Source organism: Schistocerca serialis, chromosome 3 (assembly GCF_023864345.2).
Source record: "Schistocerca serialis cubense isolate TAMUIC-IGC-003099 chromosome 3, iqSchSeri2.2, whole genome shotgun sequence".
Lineage (NCBI taxonomy): Eukaryota > Metazoa > Arthropoda > Insecta > Orthoptera > Acrididae > Schistocerca > Schistocerca serialis.
Window position 1 is genome coordinate 623417935 of NC_064640.1, and position 19864 is coordinate 623437798.

The 19864-nt window shown below is 43.1% G+C and overlaps 1 protein-coding gene across 1 annotated transcript in view; it reads right to left on the reverse strand.

The window, feature by feature from the left end:
* LOC126471056 (uncharacterized) overlaps positions 1–19864 on the reverse strand; it is a 642710-nt gene that overhangs the window by 414306 nt on the left and 208540 nt on the right. Inside the window, exon 2 of the mRNA XM_050099123.1 lies at positions 3958–4066. Within this exon, the coding sequence (XP_049955080.1) occupies positions 3958–4066 (109 nt within the window). The remainder of the gene's footprint in view (positions 1–3957; positions 4067–19864) is intronic.

Below are 19864 nucleotides of genomic sequence, written 5' to 3' on the forward strand. Positions count from 1 at the left end.
AATACTGTGCCACCATACTTGGTCGAGTCTTAGAAGAGACTTCCGGTATACTGACTGTGTCGGAATGGGTTCTGTAAAGGACAACGCAATCAGTCTAGCTATAGCCCAAACATACATATTATATGTAAATAAATCAGTTACAGTGCACCCGATTTACGTTTCTACAGCTGCCACTCCTTATCTTTTAGCGGCTATTGACTGAAAATGTCGCGTGCAAGTGCCACTTTTATTTCATAATTCATAAAAGTTATCAATATATTTATTTATTTATTAGTTTCCCTGCAATGTGCTTTAAAATTGCAAATTACTTACGTTAAGGAAAAAGCAAATCTGTTATGGACCTGGAAGTGGTGTGAACATTGCAGTTCTGAATTTTTTATTCTATCATGTGGGGCGGCATTTAGTTCTATAAGTTGAAATATTTTGTAGTCTTGTGCGACTTTTTGATACCCAAAGGATTGAGGAACCATGACGATAAACAAAAGGCTACTGTCTTTTAACTGAGCAGTATATTCTGACGGAAGTTCTCTCGCTCAAGTACTGATTTTTAAAATCATTAATCTTTGCTCTATCGTATTCAGCACTCGACACATTTGAGATGATTTCTATTCTTTATTACTAATTGCGTTAAGTTAGTTGCTCGCTTTAAAAGTGAAGAACAATCTTAGATACTCGCCACATGGTTTTCTATAATACAGCGGGTGACACATGAAATAGTGAAAACGAAACATAGGCTTACCAGTAATCACTAACCCAGTTAGGTTCACTTTGACACATTTGCTCTAGATAAGGGCGATCTCTCATTCGATCGAAATGCAGTTATGTTAGTCCTCATTAATGCCATTTGAGGAATTAAGCGGACACGGACATGGACAGAATCATGACAAATTCTGTAGCGAAGCGTAACACATTCTGTATGACTGACGATGATCGAGTATCTTCTCAATTGCAGATACATCGATCTTACTATACTTGCGCTGGGACGGCAAAGAAAACACTCGCTCCAAAATTGCTTCCAGTGTCGTCAGCAGCTCTCATCCCACACCCTTTTCGTCTATAAAATTAACTATATGTAAATATCTGAAGAACTATAATGATTGCGATTTTTCTCAAGGTAAATCTATACTCTGTTTATATTGTATAAATTTCACAGCCGGTAAATAATCAACTTTAGGCTTCTGTATTTTTCAGATGGAACCGAGGGTAGATAGTAGTATCTGAACTGTCTCTTTCTAAATTCTCTACCTTTGCTGAATATCATAGTGAAAGTTGGTACAGTTTCATTATTACTTATGTCAAATACAATGTTTTGTATCTTGTTTACTAGGGTAAGTTTTTGGCACGAAACTTGGTTTTCACTTAATAATTCAGGAAGTAAGAGAGGTAGCTCCATGAAAACTGATACCATATATTTTTATGAGAAACTGAACCAAATTACAAAGGTAGAACTCCATAACTTAAATACGATGCGCTTTTGAGATTTCGAAAAAAATGGAATAAATCGTAAAGTGAAAGAGTTAGCTTCATGAAAAGCTCTAAATAATGTTTTTGTAGCCAACTGAACCTGATTCCAAAAGTACAACTTTCTAAGTTTAATATTATGCAGCTTTAAAATTTCGTAAGAACTGGATTTTTGAAGAGAGTAATCATCGGATCACGCTGAGACTCGAAACATTTGACACTGGCTTAGTTTTACATAATCTGGATACGTTAATCAGCAATATTTAAACATTTGATTTTACATAAGATTATTTCGCAATCTCTTTTTTCACTTTATTCACTACATGCGCCAGCTGATGCCCTCTTGATCTTGGCTGGACGATGGAGAAAAATCAATAACTCACTCGCTACTGGATATGTCGATAAGTGCTTGCTTCCCAACAAATCGGCTTTCTGATGCTTTTTGAAATCCTTTGGATGAATAAGATCACTGTTTGTTTTTCAAAGTCGCTCTCATCATAAACATAGACTATAGTAAACTCAGTACGTTCTGGAAGAGCTTTCATTTTGCTGAATGTAATTTTGTGCGACCATAACCTGTCTTCATTACCGTAACCACAAGCCCACTGTTTCGTGAGCGCTATAACACTGGTGTGAGTTCCGTCGATAAACGTCGTCATTCTCTCGCTACACCATATTGCATATTGAACCATCGGAATCCACAACTCAATCATAAATGGAGAACACAACCTAAACATAAATAGAGGACACAACTTAAATTTACTGTTGAAGACGCGTTTTGGTCGCTCTAATTTCAGTGCAAACAGTGAATGTGAAAGCTGAAATGCAGAGCTCTTGAGTAAAGTACACAAAGGAGAGGTATATAACTGCAGACATTTCGACATCTGTGGTTTTCCCGGAAACAATTCAGTTGAGCTAAACACCGGAACTGCCACCTATGAAGGAATAAAATCTCTGAAAGGCGTCGTAAATAAAATCGTAAGGTTTACTGACTGTTAACGATATATATTTAACAGACATTCATGGGCAGGACTAAAGCGTAACCATAAATTATGTGGGATACAAGTGAGCGCCCGTGCTACCCACTCCAGATAGACGATCACATACTGTGATGTGACTGAGTCGGACGAACACCGCCATAGCTGCGGAGAGGCTGTTGCGGTCTGGCATTTCGTCACACAAGTGTTGGATTTTCTATTGCGGGTAACATCGACACATGTCATCACTCAATATCTTCTTCTTCCGGACGAGACGTACTATCCGAGGACCAAGACCAATGCCAGCACATGGATTACAGGCATACCGTCAGTTACTTATTCAGTGACGGACGAAAGTATGTACTTGATTTTTGGAACTACATGCAGGAACGGCATTGCACGATAGTTAGGAACCACAAATATAGACAATATTTTTCGAACTAAATCTGGAGTGCACTACACAACCCGTCGCGCAGCTGGGTCATCCACGGCCAGAGACGATGAACATGTTGAACGCAGATGACTGTAGAACGAACAACGGTGACCCAAAAAAGGATACGAGAAGATATGCAAGGATGACATGACAATGTTAGGACACTAGTTGCAACTAACAGGGCAATTAATGTTTATTTTCTTTCAACCGGAGTGCAGGCTCCCTTTTGTTTCCCTTTTTCATGTAACGACGTTACGTCGTATTTATCGACTGAAAGAAATTGTTTCTGGATAGCGCCAAGTTTGTTCTTTTCCATCTCGAACATCCGTTCCTGTCCTTCTCCCCTTTTGTGCGAAGACCTCGAAAGACGAACCGTGTTTTCTCTGCCCCCCCCCCCCCTCAATGCATTTCTTAATATAAAAATTTCATCGTACTAGAAGAAAAAAAAACTCTTTAAAGCGTCACATCCGGGATTTGGAGAGATGAACCTCGTCGCGGATTACCAACGAGGATTGGTGATCGGGACAGCGTGGAATTGGTTTTTATGCGGTTTCCAACATTCATCTAGGCAGATAGAGCTGGTACCTACGTCCAATCTCAGATACACGATAACTAAAAATTTCGAAAAATGTTCTTCACTTGAACGTAGTCTGCCCACGGTAGCTGAGTGGCCAGCGCGACAGAATGTGAATCCTAAGGGCCTGGGTTCGATTCCCGGCTGGATCGGAGATTTTCTCCGCTCAGGGGCTGGCTGTTGTGTTGTCCTAATCATCATCATCTCATCCGCATCGACGCGCATGTCGCGGAAGTGGCATCAAATCGAAAGACTTGCACCCGGCGGACGGTCTACCCGACGGGAGGACCTAGTCACACGACATTTACATTTTTTACTCGAACGTAAAATTTACTCTAGACGCAGACGAATGGGATATACAGATTCTGTCCCGGTAGTGTCAGGAAGGGTATCCGGCCACCAACTGTCAACAACATTGCCAAACCATATATAGTAATGCTGACCCCTTGGCAACGGAAAAGGGCAAAGAGGAAGAGGAAAAAGAAGAAGAAGTGCACGTGTCAGTGGCCTACCGTTGGCGGCTGGCGGGCTGGTCTGCGACTGCGGAGGCCGGCGCACCACCTCCTGGCGCGGCCCCGTGTACTCGTGCCACTTGTACGTGCTCCGGTACTCCGAGTGCAGCTGCAACACCATAACAACTGCTTAACACCACATATACAGGCTGCTAGGAAAAAACTGATAGCAAGCGCACAGCAGGCTAGCGCACGTGCAATCGAGCAAAATTCGTCAGATAGCTATATGGCAACAGCGATTCGTTGAAGAACTACAGCTACGTAATCAGCACAGACGCACTACTCCAGCTATTGCGAGCGGATGGCAGCCGATAGGCTTCAACTCAGCGGAACCTGCTGTGACTTTGCACCTCTGCCATAGCAAAGCGAAACCAAACAAGAAAAAATATCAGCTACATCGTGTACTACTGTCCCGCTCTACGAGCTATATGTTTACTACATTTTTTTGTGAACGCGGAGAAAAATTTTGCATGTAGTCATGCTTCCCTCGCTCCATACACGGGTGGGACAGAAAAGGGAATGACTAGCCGTGGTACAAAGCACTATCTGTCACGCACTGTACAGTGTGTTGAGCTTTACGTAAGCTCACCGGACAAATTAGAGGCAGCCCATTGAAAGATCACACTGGTCGGTTTGGAGCGTTGTAAATGGTAAACAGCTATTACCAGGTGCTACAGCGCTCCTCACATGGATGTGACGCTGCGTAATAGCAGTGGTCGTAAAAGGGTCATAACTGCTGTGTTCACCAGATACGGGACACAGCCATACACAAAGAGGGTGCCACAAGTTAAGGCCCACCTTCAGAAAGGTGCAACGTACACTGACGGAAAAGTATCGCAACACTAATAATTATTAATTTAAAGTAATAAAATTTCGGGAATACATTTGTCTAGGTAACATATCTAAGTCATTAACATTGCAGGATTATAGCACGAGATAATTCATTTCAAATGTAAAATGCTGATACACTAATAACCTATATAACCGCCAGACTGTTGAATGTAAACACGCTAACGTGCATGCACTGTGTTGTACAACTGCCGGATGTCGGTTTGTGCCATGGAGTTCCATGCCTGTTACACCTAGTCGGTCAATAAAGGCACGGTTATTGCTGGTTGTCGGTGACGCTGGAGTTGTCATCCGATTATGTACAATAAGTGCTCGATTGGAGACAGATCTGGTGATCAAGCGGGCCAGGGCAAAATGTCGACACTCTTTAGAGCATGATGGGTTACAACAGCGGTATGTGGGCGAGCGTTATCCTGTTGGAAAACACCCCCTGGAATGCTGTTCATGAATGGCAGCATGACAGGTCGAGTCACCAGACTGTAGTAATTAGGGTGCGTGGGATAACAACGAGAGTGCCCCTGATGTCATCCGAAATCGCACCCCAGAACACAATTCCAGGTACATGTTCAGTGTGTCTAGCACGCAACATAACTCCACCCTACCCTCCAATGAGCTCTCTCACAATAGCATTGAAGTGAAACTTCCTGGCAACTTACAACTGTGTGCCGGACCGAGACTCGAACTCGGGACCTTGCAAGTGCTCTACCAACTGAGCTACCCAATAATGACTCACGAAAGTACTACGAGGCATGTAAGTAAGAATATGGCGGTGGAATGATGGTACTCCGAGCCCGTCCTTCTGGTGGATGCGATAGGCTACCTCTTCCCCACTCCTAGTCCTTCAAGCACTATGGGACTTAACATCTGAGGTCATCAGTCCCCTAGACTTAGAACTGCTAAAACCTAACTAACCTAAGGACATCAAAGACATCCATGCCCGAGGCAGGATTCGAACCTGCGGCCGTAGCGGTCGTGCGGTTCCAGACTGTAGCGCCTAGAACCGCTCGGCCACACCGCCCGGTCAGGAGAGAAGGATAGAATTGTCAGTTAGCATAAGTGATGGGTACTATGTATTTGCTACGAAACGACATTACAATATCATGAAGAAAGAAATTAAAAACTTATTTGACAGTGAAAAAGAGCAAAAATTACAACGATCGACAGACAGGATTCATTATTCTGCACATTTTGCTAAATTTGCGGGTCTGGAGTATGTGAAGAAATTGGTCGTTCGAACAGTAAAATTTCTGAGGTCACACGCATTATTCCATTGTTAGTTGCAACCGTTGTCAGTGGAACTGAACGAAGAGTATGGAGACATCATACATTACTGCAAAGTTCGTTGGTTAAGTCAAGGGGCATGCCTGGAACGATTTTTCGATTTAAAACTCGGTACTGTAGAATTTGTGAAACAAAAAGGAGTAAAATAACGAAAATTAGAATTACAGCCTTCGCATTTTAAGAGGACTTGACTGCACACGGCCGATCGTAATACACTTTAAGGTAACTTCTTTCTGATTTGATGTGGATGTAATTAAAAGAAAATCCTGTTGTAGAAATGACACATTCCGACAATGACAGTCAACAACCAAAGTACACTGCCGTTAAAGAAAGGCGAGGTTTGAAGAATTCGTTGTGGCATTAAAAGGATAGTTCTATAGAGATTCTGAGAACAGTGTCAATCTTATATCTGTTGCCGTGCTTTTTTGGGACCGTTTGGTGTTTCAGTTGAAAGCGCCCTTGTGTATATACAATTGTAACTGATAGATCTACAAGATAATTCCAATTTCAGTGACAAATCTTTTTACTTTAAGACTGTCCAGGTTTTCTGCAGTGTTTTCCTCAGTAGACTCGCCAAGTCTCCATCATAAAATTGCAAAAATACTACATTATTTTGATTGACATACTTGTGCAAGAAACCTTTTTTTCGATTATGAAAGTAAATAAGTCACCACTACAGAGCAACTTGGGAGCGAAACTTTTTGAAACTGCGTGTGTCTGTCTGTATGCTGACGGTTTGTACTAGATAATAATTATAGGATTATTATGTCTTCAACGAAAAATAATAAAATAATAATGAGAATGTGTTTTATTTGTGACCTACGTTGTTGTGAAATGTGAAATATAAAAGTGAAATATAAAAGTATTATGCAGTGCGATAGCACTGCCATTTTTAAATGCGGCGCGTTCGCAGTTTTTCCCCTCCTCCTCTTTGCGCTCATACAGAATGGCGTGGCAGTGGGTTCAAATGGTTCAAATGGCTCTGAGCACTATGGGACTCAACTGCTGAGGTTATTAGTCCCCTAGAACTTAGAACTAGTTAAACCTAACTAACCTAAGGACATCACAAACATCCATGCCCGAGGCAGGATTCGAACCTGCGACCGTAGCGGTCTCGCGGTTCCAGACTGCAGCGCCTTTAACCGCACGGCCACTTCGGCCGGCTGTGGCGGTGGGGAAAATGTGAAGCGAGGCTGAGCGCTTTGACACTCGGGCCCGTCCATGGCCTGTGAGCCGAAATCTTGGCTGCCCCTTTTCAAAGATCTGAAAGGGCGCTTGTCCAAAGTCCGCTAAGGTTCTGGAGATAATGATTACAAAATTCGAAATGATGGATGCTTTTGAAGAGGAATGTGGCAGAGGGAGGAAAGCCGTCGATCCGATGTCTCTCAAATGCGTGGCCACAGCACTGCAGGAGCGGTCGAGCTGTTGTCTGCAAGCAAGTAATTGCTCGAACGTTAGACATGCCTGTGAGCATGGCGCATAAAATCTTACGAAACATTTTGCATTGCTATCCATTCAAAATCATCCACGTTCAGGAGTTGCTTCCTGTTAACCTGCCAGTGAGACAAATGTTCACTCTGGAATTTACTGATCTCGTGGAAGTGGACAGTAAATGGCCATAGAACATTCTGTGGACAGACGAAGTCCATTTACATCTCCAAGGACATGTCAATACGCAGAACTGCAGAATATCAACAATGTAAAATCCGAAAATAGTCAACCGGTACCACTTCATTCTGCAAAGGTGACTCTGTGGTGCAGATTGACGGCATCCTTTATCGTAGGATCGTATTTATTCGAGGAGATGAGTCCTAAAGGTTATATTATCCATAATGTCATTGGTAAATGCAACAAGAGACTTTTGCGCACCAGCTTCATTCCAACCCTTCAACAGCGTGATTGTTTGGGTAGCATTATTTTTATGCAAGATGGCACTCCTCGGCACACAGCACAGTCAATGAAGCGGCTGTTACAAAGGCATTCCGGCAACTGACATTTCCCTGCAGACTGTCCAGATCACCTAATCTTAATCCGTGTTTGCTTTTGGCCCTCAGGACAAATAAGGCCAATCTTTCCTATCCGATGTGGTACGACCTTGCCGTGGTGGATGAGCTTGCATGACGAAGATTCTCACAGCTGTTGACTGCCGAACTTGTGCAGTCATGCACTGCTGTGTTGGCAGAAGAGCCAACACCGTGTTGCTAGAGGAGGCCGAAATGCACGCGCTTAAGCTCACGCAGGCTGGCGCGAGGTCTGGAACAGTTAAAGGATTTGAGTCTAGCAAATAAAGTACGTATCTGTTGGAATACTTAACTTTAATCCATAATTGGTGTACATCGCTCTTGTTGATACATCAATAATAATCTCAATATAAACTGGTAATGGCGCCTTGCTAGATCGTAGCAAATGACGTAGCTGAAGGCTATGCTAACTGTCGTCTCGGCAAATGAGAGCGTATTTGTCAGTGTAGCATCGCTAACAAAGTCGGCTGTACAACTGGGGCGAGTGCTAGGAAGTCTCTCTAGACCTACCGTGTGGTGGCGCTCGGTCTGCAATCACTGACAGTGGCGACACGCGGGTCCGACGTATACTAACGGACCGACGCCGATTTAAAGGCTACCACCTAGCAAGTGTGGTGTCTGGCGGTGACACCACATGCACACTGAACAATACGAATGGAGCAATGCGCAACTCAACCCACAGCATTTGTATTGCGGTTTATCCGTCATTTTCAGCCTACTCCATTTAAACTATGCGATCAAAAGTATACGTTTTTCATATTTGGTGCATTGTGCTACCACCTACTGCCTGGTACTCCATATCAGCGACCTCAGTAGTCGTTACACATCGTGAGAGAGCAGAATGGGGCGCTCCGCGGACTTCGAACGTGTTCAGGTGATTGGGTACGCGAGATTTCCACTCTCCTAAATATCCCTACGTCCACTGTTTCCGATGTGATAGTGAAGTGGAAACGTGAAGGGACAGGTACAGCACAAAAGCAAACAGGCCAACCTCGTCTGTTGACTGACAGGGACCGCCGACAGTTGAAGAGTGTCGTAATGTGTAATAGGCAGACATCTATCCCGACCATGACACAGGAATTACAAACTCCATCAGGATCCACTGCAAGTACTATTGCAGTTAGGCGGGAGGTGAGAAAACTTGGATTTTATGGTCGAGCGGCTGCTCATAAGCCACACATCTAGGCGGTAAATGCGAAACGACGCCTCGCTTGTTGTAAGGAGCGTACAAATTGGACGATTGAACAATGGAAAAACGTTGTGTGGAGTGATGAATTACGTTACACAATGAGACGATCTGACGACAGGGTGTGCATAAGGCGAATGCCCGGTGAACATCATCTGACAGCGTGTGTAGTGGCAACAGTAAAATTCGGAGGCGGCGGTGTTATGGTACGGCCTTGCTTTGCATGAAGGGGGCTTGCACCCCTTGTTGTTTTGCGTGGCACTATCACAGTGCAGGCCTACATTGATGTTTTAAGCATCTTCTTGCTTCCCACTGTTGAAGAGAAATTCGGGAATGGTGATTGCATCTTTCAACACGATTGAGCACCTGTTTACAATGCACGGCCTGTGGAGGAGTGGTTAGACGACAACAACATCCCTGTAATGGACCAGCTTGCACAGAGTCCTGACGTGAATCTTTGGGATGTTTTGGAACCCCGACTTCGTGCGTGGCCTCCCCGATCGACATCGATACCTCTCCTCAGTGCAGCACTCCGTGAAGAATGGGCTGTGATTCCCCAAGAAACCTTGTAGCACTTGATGGAACGTATGCTTGCCAGAGTGGAAGCTGTCATCAAGGCTAAGGGTGAGCCAACACCATACTGAATTCCGTCATTACCGATGGAGGTCGCCACGAACTTATAAGTCATTTTCAGCCAGGTGTCCGGATAGTTTCTATCACATAGTGTATGTTAAGACTCTTGCAGCGCCAGCCATCGGTAAAATTTTCGTTATTTTCGAAATGTCAATAATATGATGTTCAAATTTGATGTCACTCTGAGCAGTGTTTCTCATTCTGCAGCATTTTGAAACTCGAACTGTAATTGTGGACGCCAAGACATTTGTCGATCGCGGCATATAGGATCCTTGTGCAGAGCAAGTGAATACGGCACACGGGAACAGAGCTATACTCCTTAACGAAAGCCTTTGTCTAAATTCATCATTTAGTGTCTCGTCAACGATGAGGTCATTAGAGACAGTGTATAAGGCTTGAGTGGATCACATGGAGAAGAAAAATGGCCGTTATGCAATGAAAGTAATCATCTGGCTATCGCATCAAGTGATTTACGAAAACTACAACAACTTTTAAATAAGCACGGCTGGACGTCGACTTCAACCCAAGTTTTACAGACAGTGAGTCAAGTGTTTTAACACTTCTACCAGGGTGCTCAAATTTGGCAGTAAATATTACGTGAGAATGACTTATTTTGCCTCAAGGTGTATATTACAATCAAAATATTACTATCGTGTTAACAAAAGCTGTCGTGGCGTCCAATAAAATTGGCACGTTTATCACGATTAATATCGGTAAGAAACATTCTCCTATATTGTTCTGCTGGGATAGCGTTTCATTCTTTTCATTGCGTTTTTTCCTTGTAATGGCTTTTGCCGTTTGTCAGATGTACTCAGTAATGCTAATATCGTTTGGTACGCCGATTGTCTCACTGCGACAAATGCCGACTCGCAGATTTCTTTCTGTGAGCGGTGTCTGCAGTGGAATTTTTCTCCGCTCTTTCAGTTTGCAGTCATTCCAGTTCACTGATAGAGAGATATTTCTTTTAACACTGACAAGCTCGTTCCATCAGAAATGTCGGGAGAAGCATTCGCGAAGCGGAAAACAGAAATGTTTGAATTAACTCAGATTTTGGCGCAGACATAAACATGTTTCCATGCAAAACTACGCAATTTATCCACCTGAATTACTTGTCGAATATTTCATAACGATTTTATAAAAACTGTTTGTAACATCAGAAGAAATTAAACTTTCTGCAACTAAAAAATGTTCAAATGTGTGTGAATTCCTAAGTGACCAAATTGCTGAGGTCATCTGTCACTGGACTAACACACTACTGAAACTAACTTACGCTATGTACAGCACACACCCATGCCCGAGGGAGGACTCGAACCTCCGGCGGGAGGAGCCGCGCAATCCGTGACATAGCGCCTCTAACCGCGCGGCCAATTGGCGCTGCTGCAACTAAGCAAATCCTCTTCATATTTCAGTGTGTTTCATTAGGTTACTGCTTATATCCCATATTCCACTGGCTCATTAAGTAAGCACACCACAGAGATAGAAAAGTAAAGGAGGAATTTTTCGTGATCAGAATACAACTGAACATCCGTATACGAGGGAGTATATGATAAGAAGTATCTATGGTCTGTTATTAACACTAAATATATGTTCCACACGGAGAAGGGGTGTAAAAAGCTGATAAGTTTCGAAATTCGACTAAGATTTTTCACCGAATACACGTACGAAATAATTCTTCCTGTGAATGTGGTAGAATAAAAGATATAAATCACATTTTATTCGCACGTAGACTGTATACGAAACAGGAATCCGATTTCTTGTAACAATTAATTAGGTGTCATCAACCATTAACAACTAATACAGCAATTTTCCTTCATCAAAATATTAATTTTAATTTTAAGAACAACTACAAACTTTAATAAATCTAACATTACCCTGCAAAATCACGACAAAAAATATTTAAAAACACTGTGAGATGGGTTTGTGGCTCGCAGATTATAAGCCAAAAGCCAAAAATTAAAAAATAATTGAAGGATGATTATCTTCCTGTCATCGTACGATGAAAATAGCACGCACATCGCAGAAACCACATTGACCTTCACGTGAGACAAAAAGCTATATCTGATTACAGCAAAATAGGTCACCCAATTAAAACGAAAAATACCTGAACTATTACTCTTGTTGCACAGGATCTAACGTTGCTGGTAGCCATGTCGAATAGCGCAGGGAAAGGCGAGAAATTATCGCTACTACGCAACATAAAATTTTCATAATTGCTATAAAACATAGCGTTGCTTAATTTATCTGACATTCTACGGCATAGCATCACTTTTTTGAGTTATCAACACTCAGAATGTAGTTACGTGTTGGTACTGGTCACTATCCATTTCGGGGATAGCTGTATACTTAATCGAACGTTCGAACTGTTCAGAAATACTTGTATACGCAGTTCACTGAGTTATATTTTCGTTTGCATTATTTTCCGTGGTTTCTTTCTGCAAGAGCGCAATTCAGTTTTCTTATCATGGAAACCGTACAGTTTTAAGTCTTACAACAGGTTCGGTACTGCAAAACCTTGCGGTTGTCTCTCCACTTAACTATATTCGTCATTTGTGTACATAGATGTCGCTTTACCGTTGTTCTGGTGACGAATTGGTTGATATGCACCGAAAGCAATGGGAGAGAGCGGAACGACGCTCCGCTGAGCCATTTCTGAGCGATAGCAGCCACATCACAGTACTCGTGCATCGTCTGAAGATTGTTGCATTACTCTGCGTTGTTGAGTCTCGTGTTTTGGTGGTAGAGCGCGCGCTTGCAAATGGGAAAGTCGAATACCGGGCGAGCCACGGAATTTTCAATCTGTCTTTGGCCTAGTCTTCACCTCTCAGTGCTGTGAATATTCGCCAGGAACGACACTTGGTTTGTATTCCACTACGTTATAGATCTCTGTTACCCATATGATTATTAGGGTTGAACAGGAACATACAGTTCGCTAAAGTGACGTCCAATTGAGAGACTTGCACCAGCAGGCTATTGAGTCACACGGAATTATATGCTAGTGTGGTTCGTTCAAATGGTTCAAATGGCACTGAGCACTATGGGACTTAACATCTATGGTCATCAGTCCCCTAGAACTTAGAACTACTTAAACCTAACTAACCGAAGGACAGCACACAACACCCAGTCATCACGAGGCAGAGAAAATTTCTGACCCCGCCGGGAATCGAACCCGGGAACCCGGGCGTGGGAAGCGAGAACGCTACCGCACGAGTGTGGTTCGTGTTGTACGTTTTGGAGATAGCATATTACACGGCTTTTTCACTTTTGAAGTTCGGATTCACCCTGCATTTGTTCGGTTTTCCAGATACTAAATCCTGCTGCGCAGTACATTACACGAGTGTATGGAAATTCTTGTAACGAGCTTTGAGCGTCTTCGACAACCAGCCACGAACAGTAAACATTTGTAAAACGTGGACATATTTGAGATGTCTGGGTCAGATTTCTTTGTCGGGCACCCAGTCGTTGTGTCTTGGTATTAGCCGAGGCTAGTCGGTGTGTAAAGTGGACTATTGTTGTGGGCCAGCAGGACGTACTAACGGGCCACGTTATCGGCGTGCTCAGTTGCCGGCTGGAGGCGCTATCGATGCCGTCACCCAGCGGCATGCTCGCTTATCTGGGCACCGTTCTGGAAGACGGGCCGCCTTATCGCTGCACGCCTTCACAACTACACTACGCACAGCCTTGCAGAAGCTACGCTTTTGTTTGGTCACGAGAACGATAAGACGTGATTTATGACGCCAAAATAAGAAAACCGCTTGCTCCTAAAATTAGATCGTGACTTCCAATGGCGAAAGTACTCCATCTTTCTGTCTTCAGACCTCGGTATGCAATAAAATTTGTGAGAGAATGATCGACACAGATATTACCGCCTCTTGACAAATGTATTACCTTTGTATTAGGAGTACCAACCGCAAAAAATTGAAAGAGGAAGGTGAATCTAAGCTCAAAATAAAAAACAAAAGCTCAATTATATTATTGTACTGTGCTGTATTTAAGTAAACATAGAAATTAAACACATTTTTCAAGGTAGGATACTCCACGATCCTACAATATGGAAATGCCAATATCGAAAGTAAGATAAGGAACGAAACTAATCGAATTGCTAAAGACGTATGTTTCCCACGTTTCGCGGTGTATGAGGGTGCGCCCTTTCCCCATTTTCAAGCTGGTGCTTGCGCTGTGACAATGATGAGCAGCGCCAGCGGTCGACTACTTCTCTACAGTAGAGATGGGCAAAACTGTTCTTTTCAGAGACTGAATCAGAACGGTTCACTCCCTGAAATGAATTAGCTCTTTTTCATGACTCACCACTCATTTACAATAGAAAATAAATGGAAGGCACATTGTCCTTTAAACTTGGTTTATTCCAGTACTACACCTGTATTTTGATCTTATTTGATCCTATTTTTAAGAAACACAGATAATGAGAAAGAATTTTGTATTGTTTATTGAAATTTCCACGATATGACAAAGTTTTTGATTATTGATTTATTTTGCACTATGTTGTAACTTGAGATTTACATTAACAATATATTTGGCTATAATGTATTAAAATTTCATTAACCTCATACAAATTCATCGCAAGCCATATATTTTTAAAGTGAACGTTTCCTTCCGAAGACGCCTAAAATCGCAAAATCCGTACCAGAATAAGAAAAAAAAATATAAATTTGACTGTAAAACGAAAGTGCTGCATATAGCCTTACGCAGAATAAAACAAGGAACATATTGGTGTATCACATTTTGCGATACGTTTATCGGTTCGCTCGTAATTAAAGCGTAAATTCGAGTGTCCATAATAAAAATCCTATAGTAAGAGGAGTCATCAGGAACCTAATCTAATCAGTTTAAACAAATAAAAATAAAATAAAAACAATTGATGTATACATAACATAATAATGTAATATACATAGCGGTATTACTACGAAGAACAATATCCAGTAGGGACGAACTCCGATGCAGAGGCGCTGAGTCGAGCGGGTCGAGCCGCGAGCTGTATTACTGCGTGAGCTGAGACCGCAGAGACCAGAGTGACACCTGAGTCGCTTTGCTCAACGCTCTGGCTAGAGTCGAGACGGTGGGGTGAGCGTTGAGCGGGCGAGTTCCGAGGGTGGGGGGAGCGGTGAACTCACCCGCTCCGAAACAAATCGTCCGTTCCCTTGCGAGCAGGTTGTTGCAAGTAGTTCCTATGTTATCCGCTAGGTGGCTCTCTGTCCTGTTGCTCGCATCAACTGCCCAGAGGGCAGGACATGCGACTGAAACGATCGCCGACAGAGTGCGATGCGAAGTTAAGCTGCGCCAGACACTGCGCGCGGCAGACGACGCACATGGACGGCACGGCATATGTGAAACACAAAATCCAATGGGGCACTGCACAATGCAGGCAGCCAAGGTAGAAGCAGGGCAGAGGCCGGCGCTGGCTGTGTTGTGTGGCGTGCACTGTGCTCTGACTAGCAGAGGCGCTGCTGATATGCTCCGTCTCTCTCTCTCTCTCTCTCTCTCTCTCTCTGCCGTGGGAAACGTTTGGAGCTACCGTTCTTTTTTTCTGAATCACTGATTGTTCACTCCTTTGAAAGATTCAACTCTATGAATTAGTTCAAGAGCGCATCCCCCATCTCTACTCTACAGCCGTGTTCCTGCGCTCTGTCGGAAAGTAAAATCAGCGGTGCTTCTACGTAGCCAACGACATGCAACTATGTTTCGAGCAGAGGAACGAACCAATGCAGATCACCACTGATTGAAAATATTTGGTTAAGTACACAAACCTGAGCTATCAGTATCGCTACTTTTTTGTCAGGCCTCGTTTATGTTCCCTTTTTTTCAGCAGAGCATATCTGTATACTCTGCTCATTGTATTCATTGTAGGTTTAACGCGAAAGTGGGCAACGCGCTACGTATTCTTCCGCCTTTGTTTATCACGCAGGATGTATTTTCCAGCAGAACGTAAATTACGCCATGCGGGTACAGTCGCGTACTATTATTACGGTATGTTTACGCCACACATTATTTCTCGAATCTGCCGAATCTGTACATCTGCATCTACATGTATACTCCGCTAAGCACCTTACCGTGTGTGGCTGAGGGACTTTGTGTACCAGTGTCACTTCCCCATTTCTCTGTTCCAGTAGCGTACGGTTCGTGGGAATAACGATTGAAGCTAAGCCTCCGTAAGGCCTCGAACAACTCTAGTTTTTTCTTTATCGTCGAATGATTCTAGTTTTTTCTTTATCGTCTTTTCGCGGTAGATACGTAGGAGGAAGCAATATTTTGTTTGACTATTCTACGAAAGTACACTCTCTGAATTTTAATAGTAGACCATACAGTCACGCGCACGCCTCCCGCGACTTGATAGAAATGCAAAACGTGGACAATTTTTTCTCTAAAGAAATCATCAGGGGTGACGAGATTTACTATCAACACGACCGTTCCACAAACGCCACAGTGCAAAAATTAACATGAAGGATCAACGCTCTGTCAACACATTCAACATTGAAGCCAATGCGAATTGAGCAACGTCTCATAGACGGACTCCTCTGGCAGTTACACATGTTTGGTTGTACGAGCCATCTGCGTGTCGTACTCAACTGGGGGATGGGGGACTATATAGAACACCTGAAGCATTGAAACTTAAATCAGATCGTTTCTGTTTCTTTTTTTCCGAATCCAGTCTCGAGTCTTTTTGGCCTGACGTGGTATAACTAATGAGTCAGGCCTGCTCTCCCATTGTGCTGGACGTAGGGTGTGTGTGTGTGAGAGAGACAGAGAGAGAGAGAGAGAGAGAGAGAGATACGGTGCGAACGTTGAGGAACAGTGAACCAACAAACCAGGAGTTGTGCTATTTTCAAAGGGGACAAAAGCAACATACAAACTTGAAAGCGTCTGCTATACAGGATACATGAAAATAAATGATATGCATTAACTAACAATGTTTCAGAAGGGGTGGGAAATATTCCAAACTATGTTTCACCATGTACAGTTTCGAGTTTTAAAATTTCACAAATTACGTGTTTCCAGTTTTCACTGCCTGTTTAAATACGGGTTCCAGAGGGATTGGTCACAAACGTCTATGGTTCCTCGTACACCATTAGCACTGTTAGTTTATTTTCTCCGCAAAGTGATTCTGTCCGTTGTCCAGATTTGACAATAGTCGTGGGATAGCGGTATGCAAGTACACAGATGGCCGCAGTACCGCATACACATGGTATGAAAGGGCAGTGCATTGGCGGACCTACTACTTGTACTCAGGTGAGTCATGTGAAAAGGTTTCCCACGTGATTATAGCCGCACGACAGATACCGTGACCTAGTCAGATGACTCCCGATTTCAGCTGGTAAAAGCTGATGGTAGGGTTCCAGTGTGACGCAGACCTATTAAAGCCATGGGCACAAGCTGTCAACAAGGCACAGTGCAAGGTGGTGTCGGAGGCTCCATAACGGTGTGGGCTGTGTTTAAAAGGAATGGACTAGAACCTCTGATCCAACTGAACCGATTGCTGACTGTAAATGGTTACGTTCGGCTACATGGAGACCACTTGTTACCATTCATGGACTTCACGTTCCCAAACAATGATGGAATTTATATGGATGGTAATGCGCCATGTGACTGGACAAGTGTTCGTGACTGGTTTGAGGAACGTTGTGAACAATTCGATCGAATGATTTGGTCACCCCGATCGCCTGACATAAATCCCATCGAACATTTATGCACATAATCGACAAGTCCGTTCGTGCACAAAATCCTGCACCAACAACATTCTCGCAAATATGGGCTGTTATAGAGACAGCGTGGCTCAATATTTCTGCAGAGTACTTCCAACGACTTGTTGAGTCAATGCCACGTCGTTGCTGCACTACGCTGGGCAAAAGGAGATCCGACCTGATATTAGGAGGTATCCCAAGGTATTGTGATGGATACGAGGAGACTATACAAGTAAGTCAAAGTCAGTACCATACTCTGGAAATAGATGTATTGGAGAAGATCTTAGTGTAGGCGGTTTGCTCTTGCCTATTTCCGACCTGTTGTGAGGTGTCAAGTTTTTCTGGACGGTTGTGACGCGTACAGAGTTGTGCCACGTTCGTGTTGATGAAAAAGGGCGAGGGGCCGGCACACACGCTACTTCTCTGGAATAGCACCCAGGGGGCTGGCGAGCATTACGTCCCCACCTGACGGATGGCTCACCTGAGCTGGACATATCTTACATCTGACACCGGCCAATCTTTTATGTGCCGACCCCTCGTATGCGACCAATGTAATCTTGCCTACTCAGCCGGTCTTAAAATCATTTCAGTTGTTTTTCAGAAGCACCCACACATTTCACGTAACGCAATCATGGCGTTGAAATTAGAGAAATTCGGTCTCATGCAGAGGCATAGCATATTTCGTTCGCACAAAGTGTATCCCCTCCTCGCAAAGCACTGGTGTCACTGGTGTCGATACAGATCAGCAAGTTCCGAATTTTAAAATTTCATAAATTACGTATTTCCAATTTACATTGGCTCTATAAATACTAGTTAGCAAAAAGATAAACTCTCACAACATTTTAAGCTGGGAGGTTACGATTGGCCAATGAAATCACTGACCTTTTGAAGGATCTGTTCAGTTCCTCTACTCTACAGATACTTTTCTTTCACCTGAGGTGCTTAAATTCTCATGCTCATGTACTTGTTTCTTTTTATTCTTTTTATTTGTGTTATCGTTGTCGTCAGTTAAGAAGCGAACTATGTAATATCCGAATGGTTGCCTTTCTCCAATATTACGCGCTTACAGTAACATACCTCTCTCCGGTTTATGATAAGCAAGGTCCCTCACTGCCCATAAAATTAGTATATTCCATAACGCATATGGCCTTATTCACTGTGGGGGCGATACGGTGTAAATAATTACTCCCTATCTAAATGGTAAAGAGGAATGAACGTTCCCTGTAATCACGAAGTGCCGCAGTATATTACGTATCTGTGCCTCACACGCCATATTAGAGCTTCCATAAATTTCAGGCCTCATTCCGCTCTGGTTACTGGAACAACATTGCCATTCATGCGTTCAAGATTAATATTTCTTTCGTGTGCGCTGCTAGCTCTCCGATAAGGTGCAACATCACGCCTCGGTGGCTGCGTTTAGAGACTTAGAAGACTGGAGCTGTGTTAGCATGTCCGAGTAATACTTCCAGCTGCTTCCCTTCATGCATTTTCTATGTCCCTTTAGAAAGAAAACCAAATAAATATTGTCGGTAAGGATCTGTGGGAGGCAGTTTCAAACATGTATTAATAGAATGAGACAAGTTAGCATAGTGTGAGGACTAAATAAACTTGCTCTACACCTATGTAACTAAGTAAGTGCTTCTAAACATCACAGAACACTATACCGAACAACCACTGAAGATTAAATTTTAAGTCAGATGATGTTTTAAAAGGTAAATCTTAAAACTGTTCTTTCCGTTTTAAAATTTCATAAATTGTTTCCAATTTGCACTGTATATATAGATACAGGTGCGTAAAAAGATAAAATCTCTCAACATTTTAAGCTGTGAGGTTACGAAGCGCTACACTCGTTTAACAACAGTGAAATACAGAAGCAAAGATCGTTAACGGTGAAAAGTGACACAGGTGAAAGTGTACGATACTAGAAGCAAAAATTTGGACATGCAAACGAGAAGTTGCAAAGTAATTGCGAGTGCGTGGCTACGAACCACCACTGTATTTAGCACGAAATATTGCCTTAGTTAGAAGAAATATTGTTGAAATGTAAACCTTTCGATTAACCCGCGAGTACTAGCGTTATGAAAATTTTGCTCACAGAAATTTTAAGTCACTCGGTATTTTGTCAGTAACTCCTACAGGGTTCTCGATCGCTCAGCAGTCGCGTTTTATGCGTTCTCCGACCCGCACAAACTGTTGTTTCAGTGTGCGGGTGTCGCTCGCAGAGGTCAGTTGGTTGGGCCGAT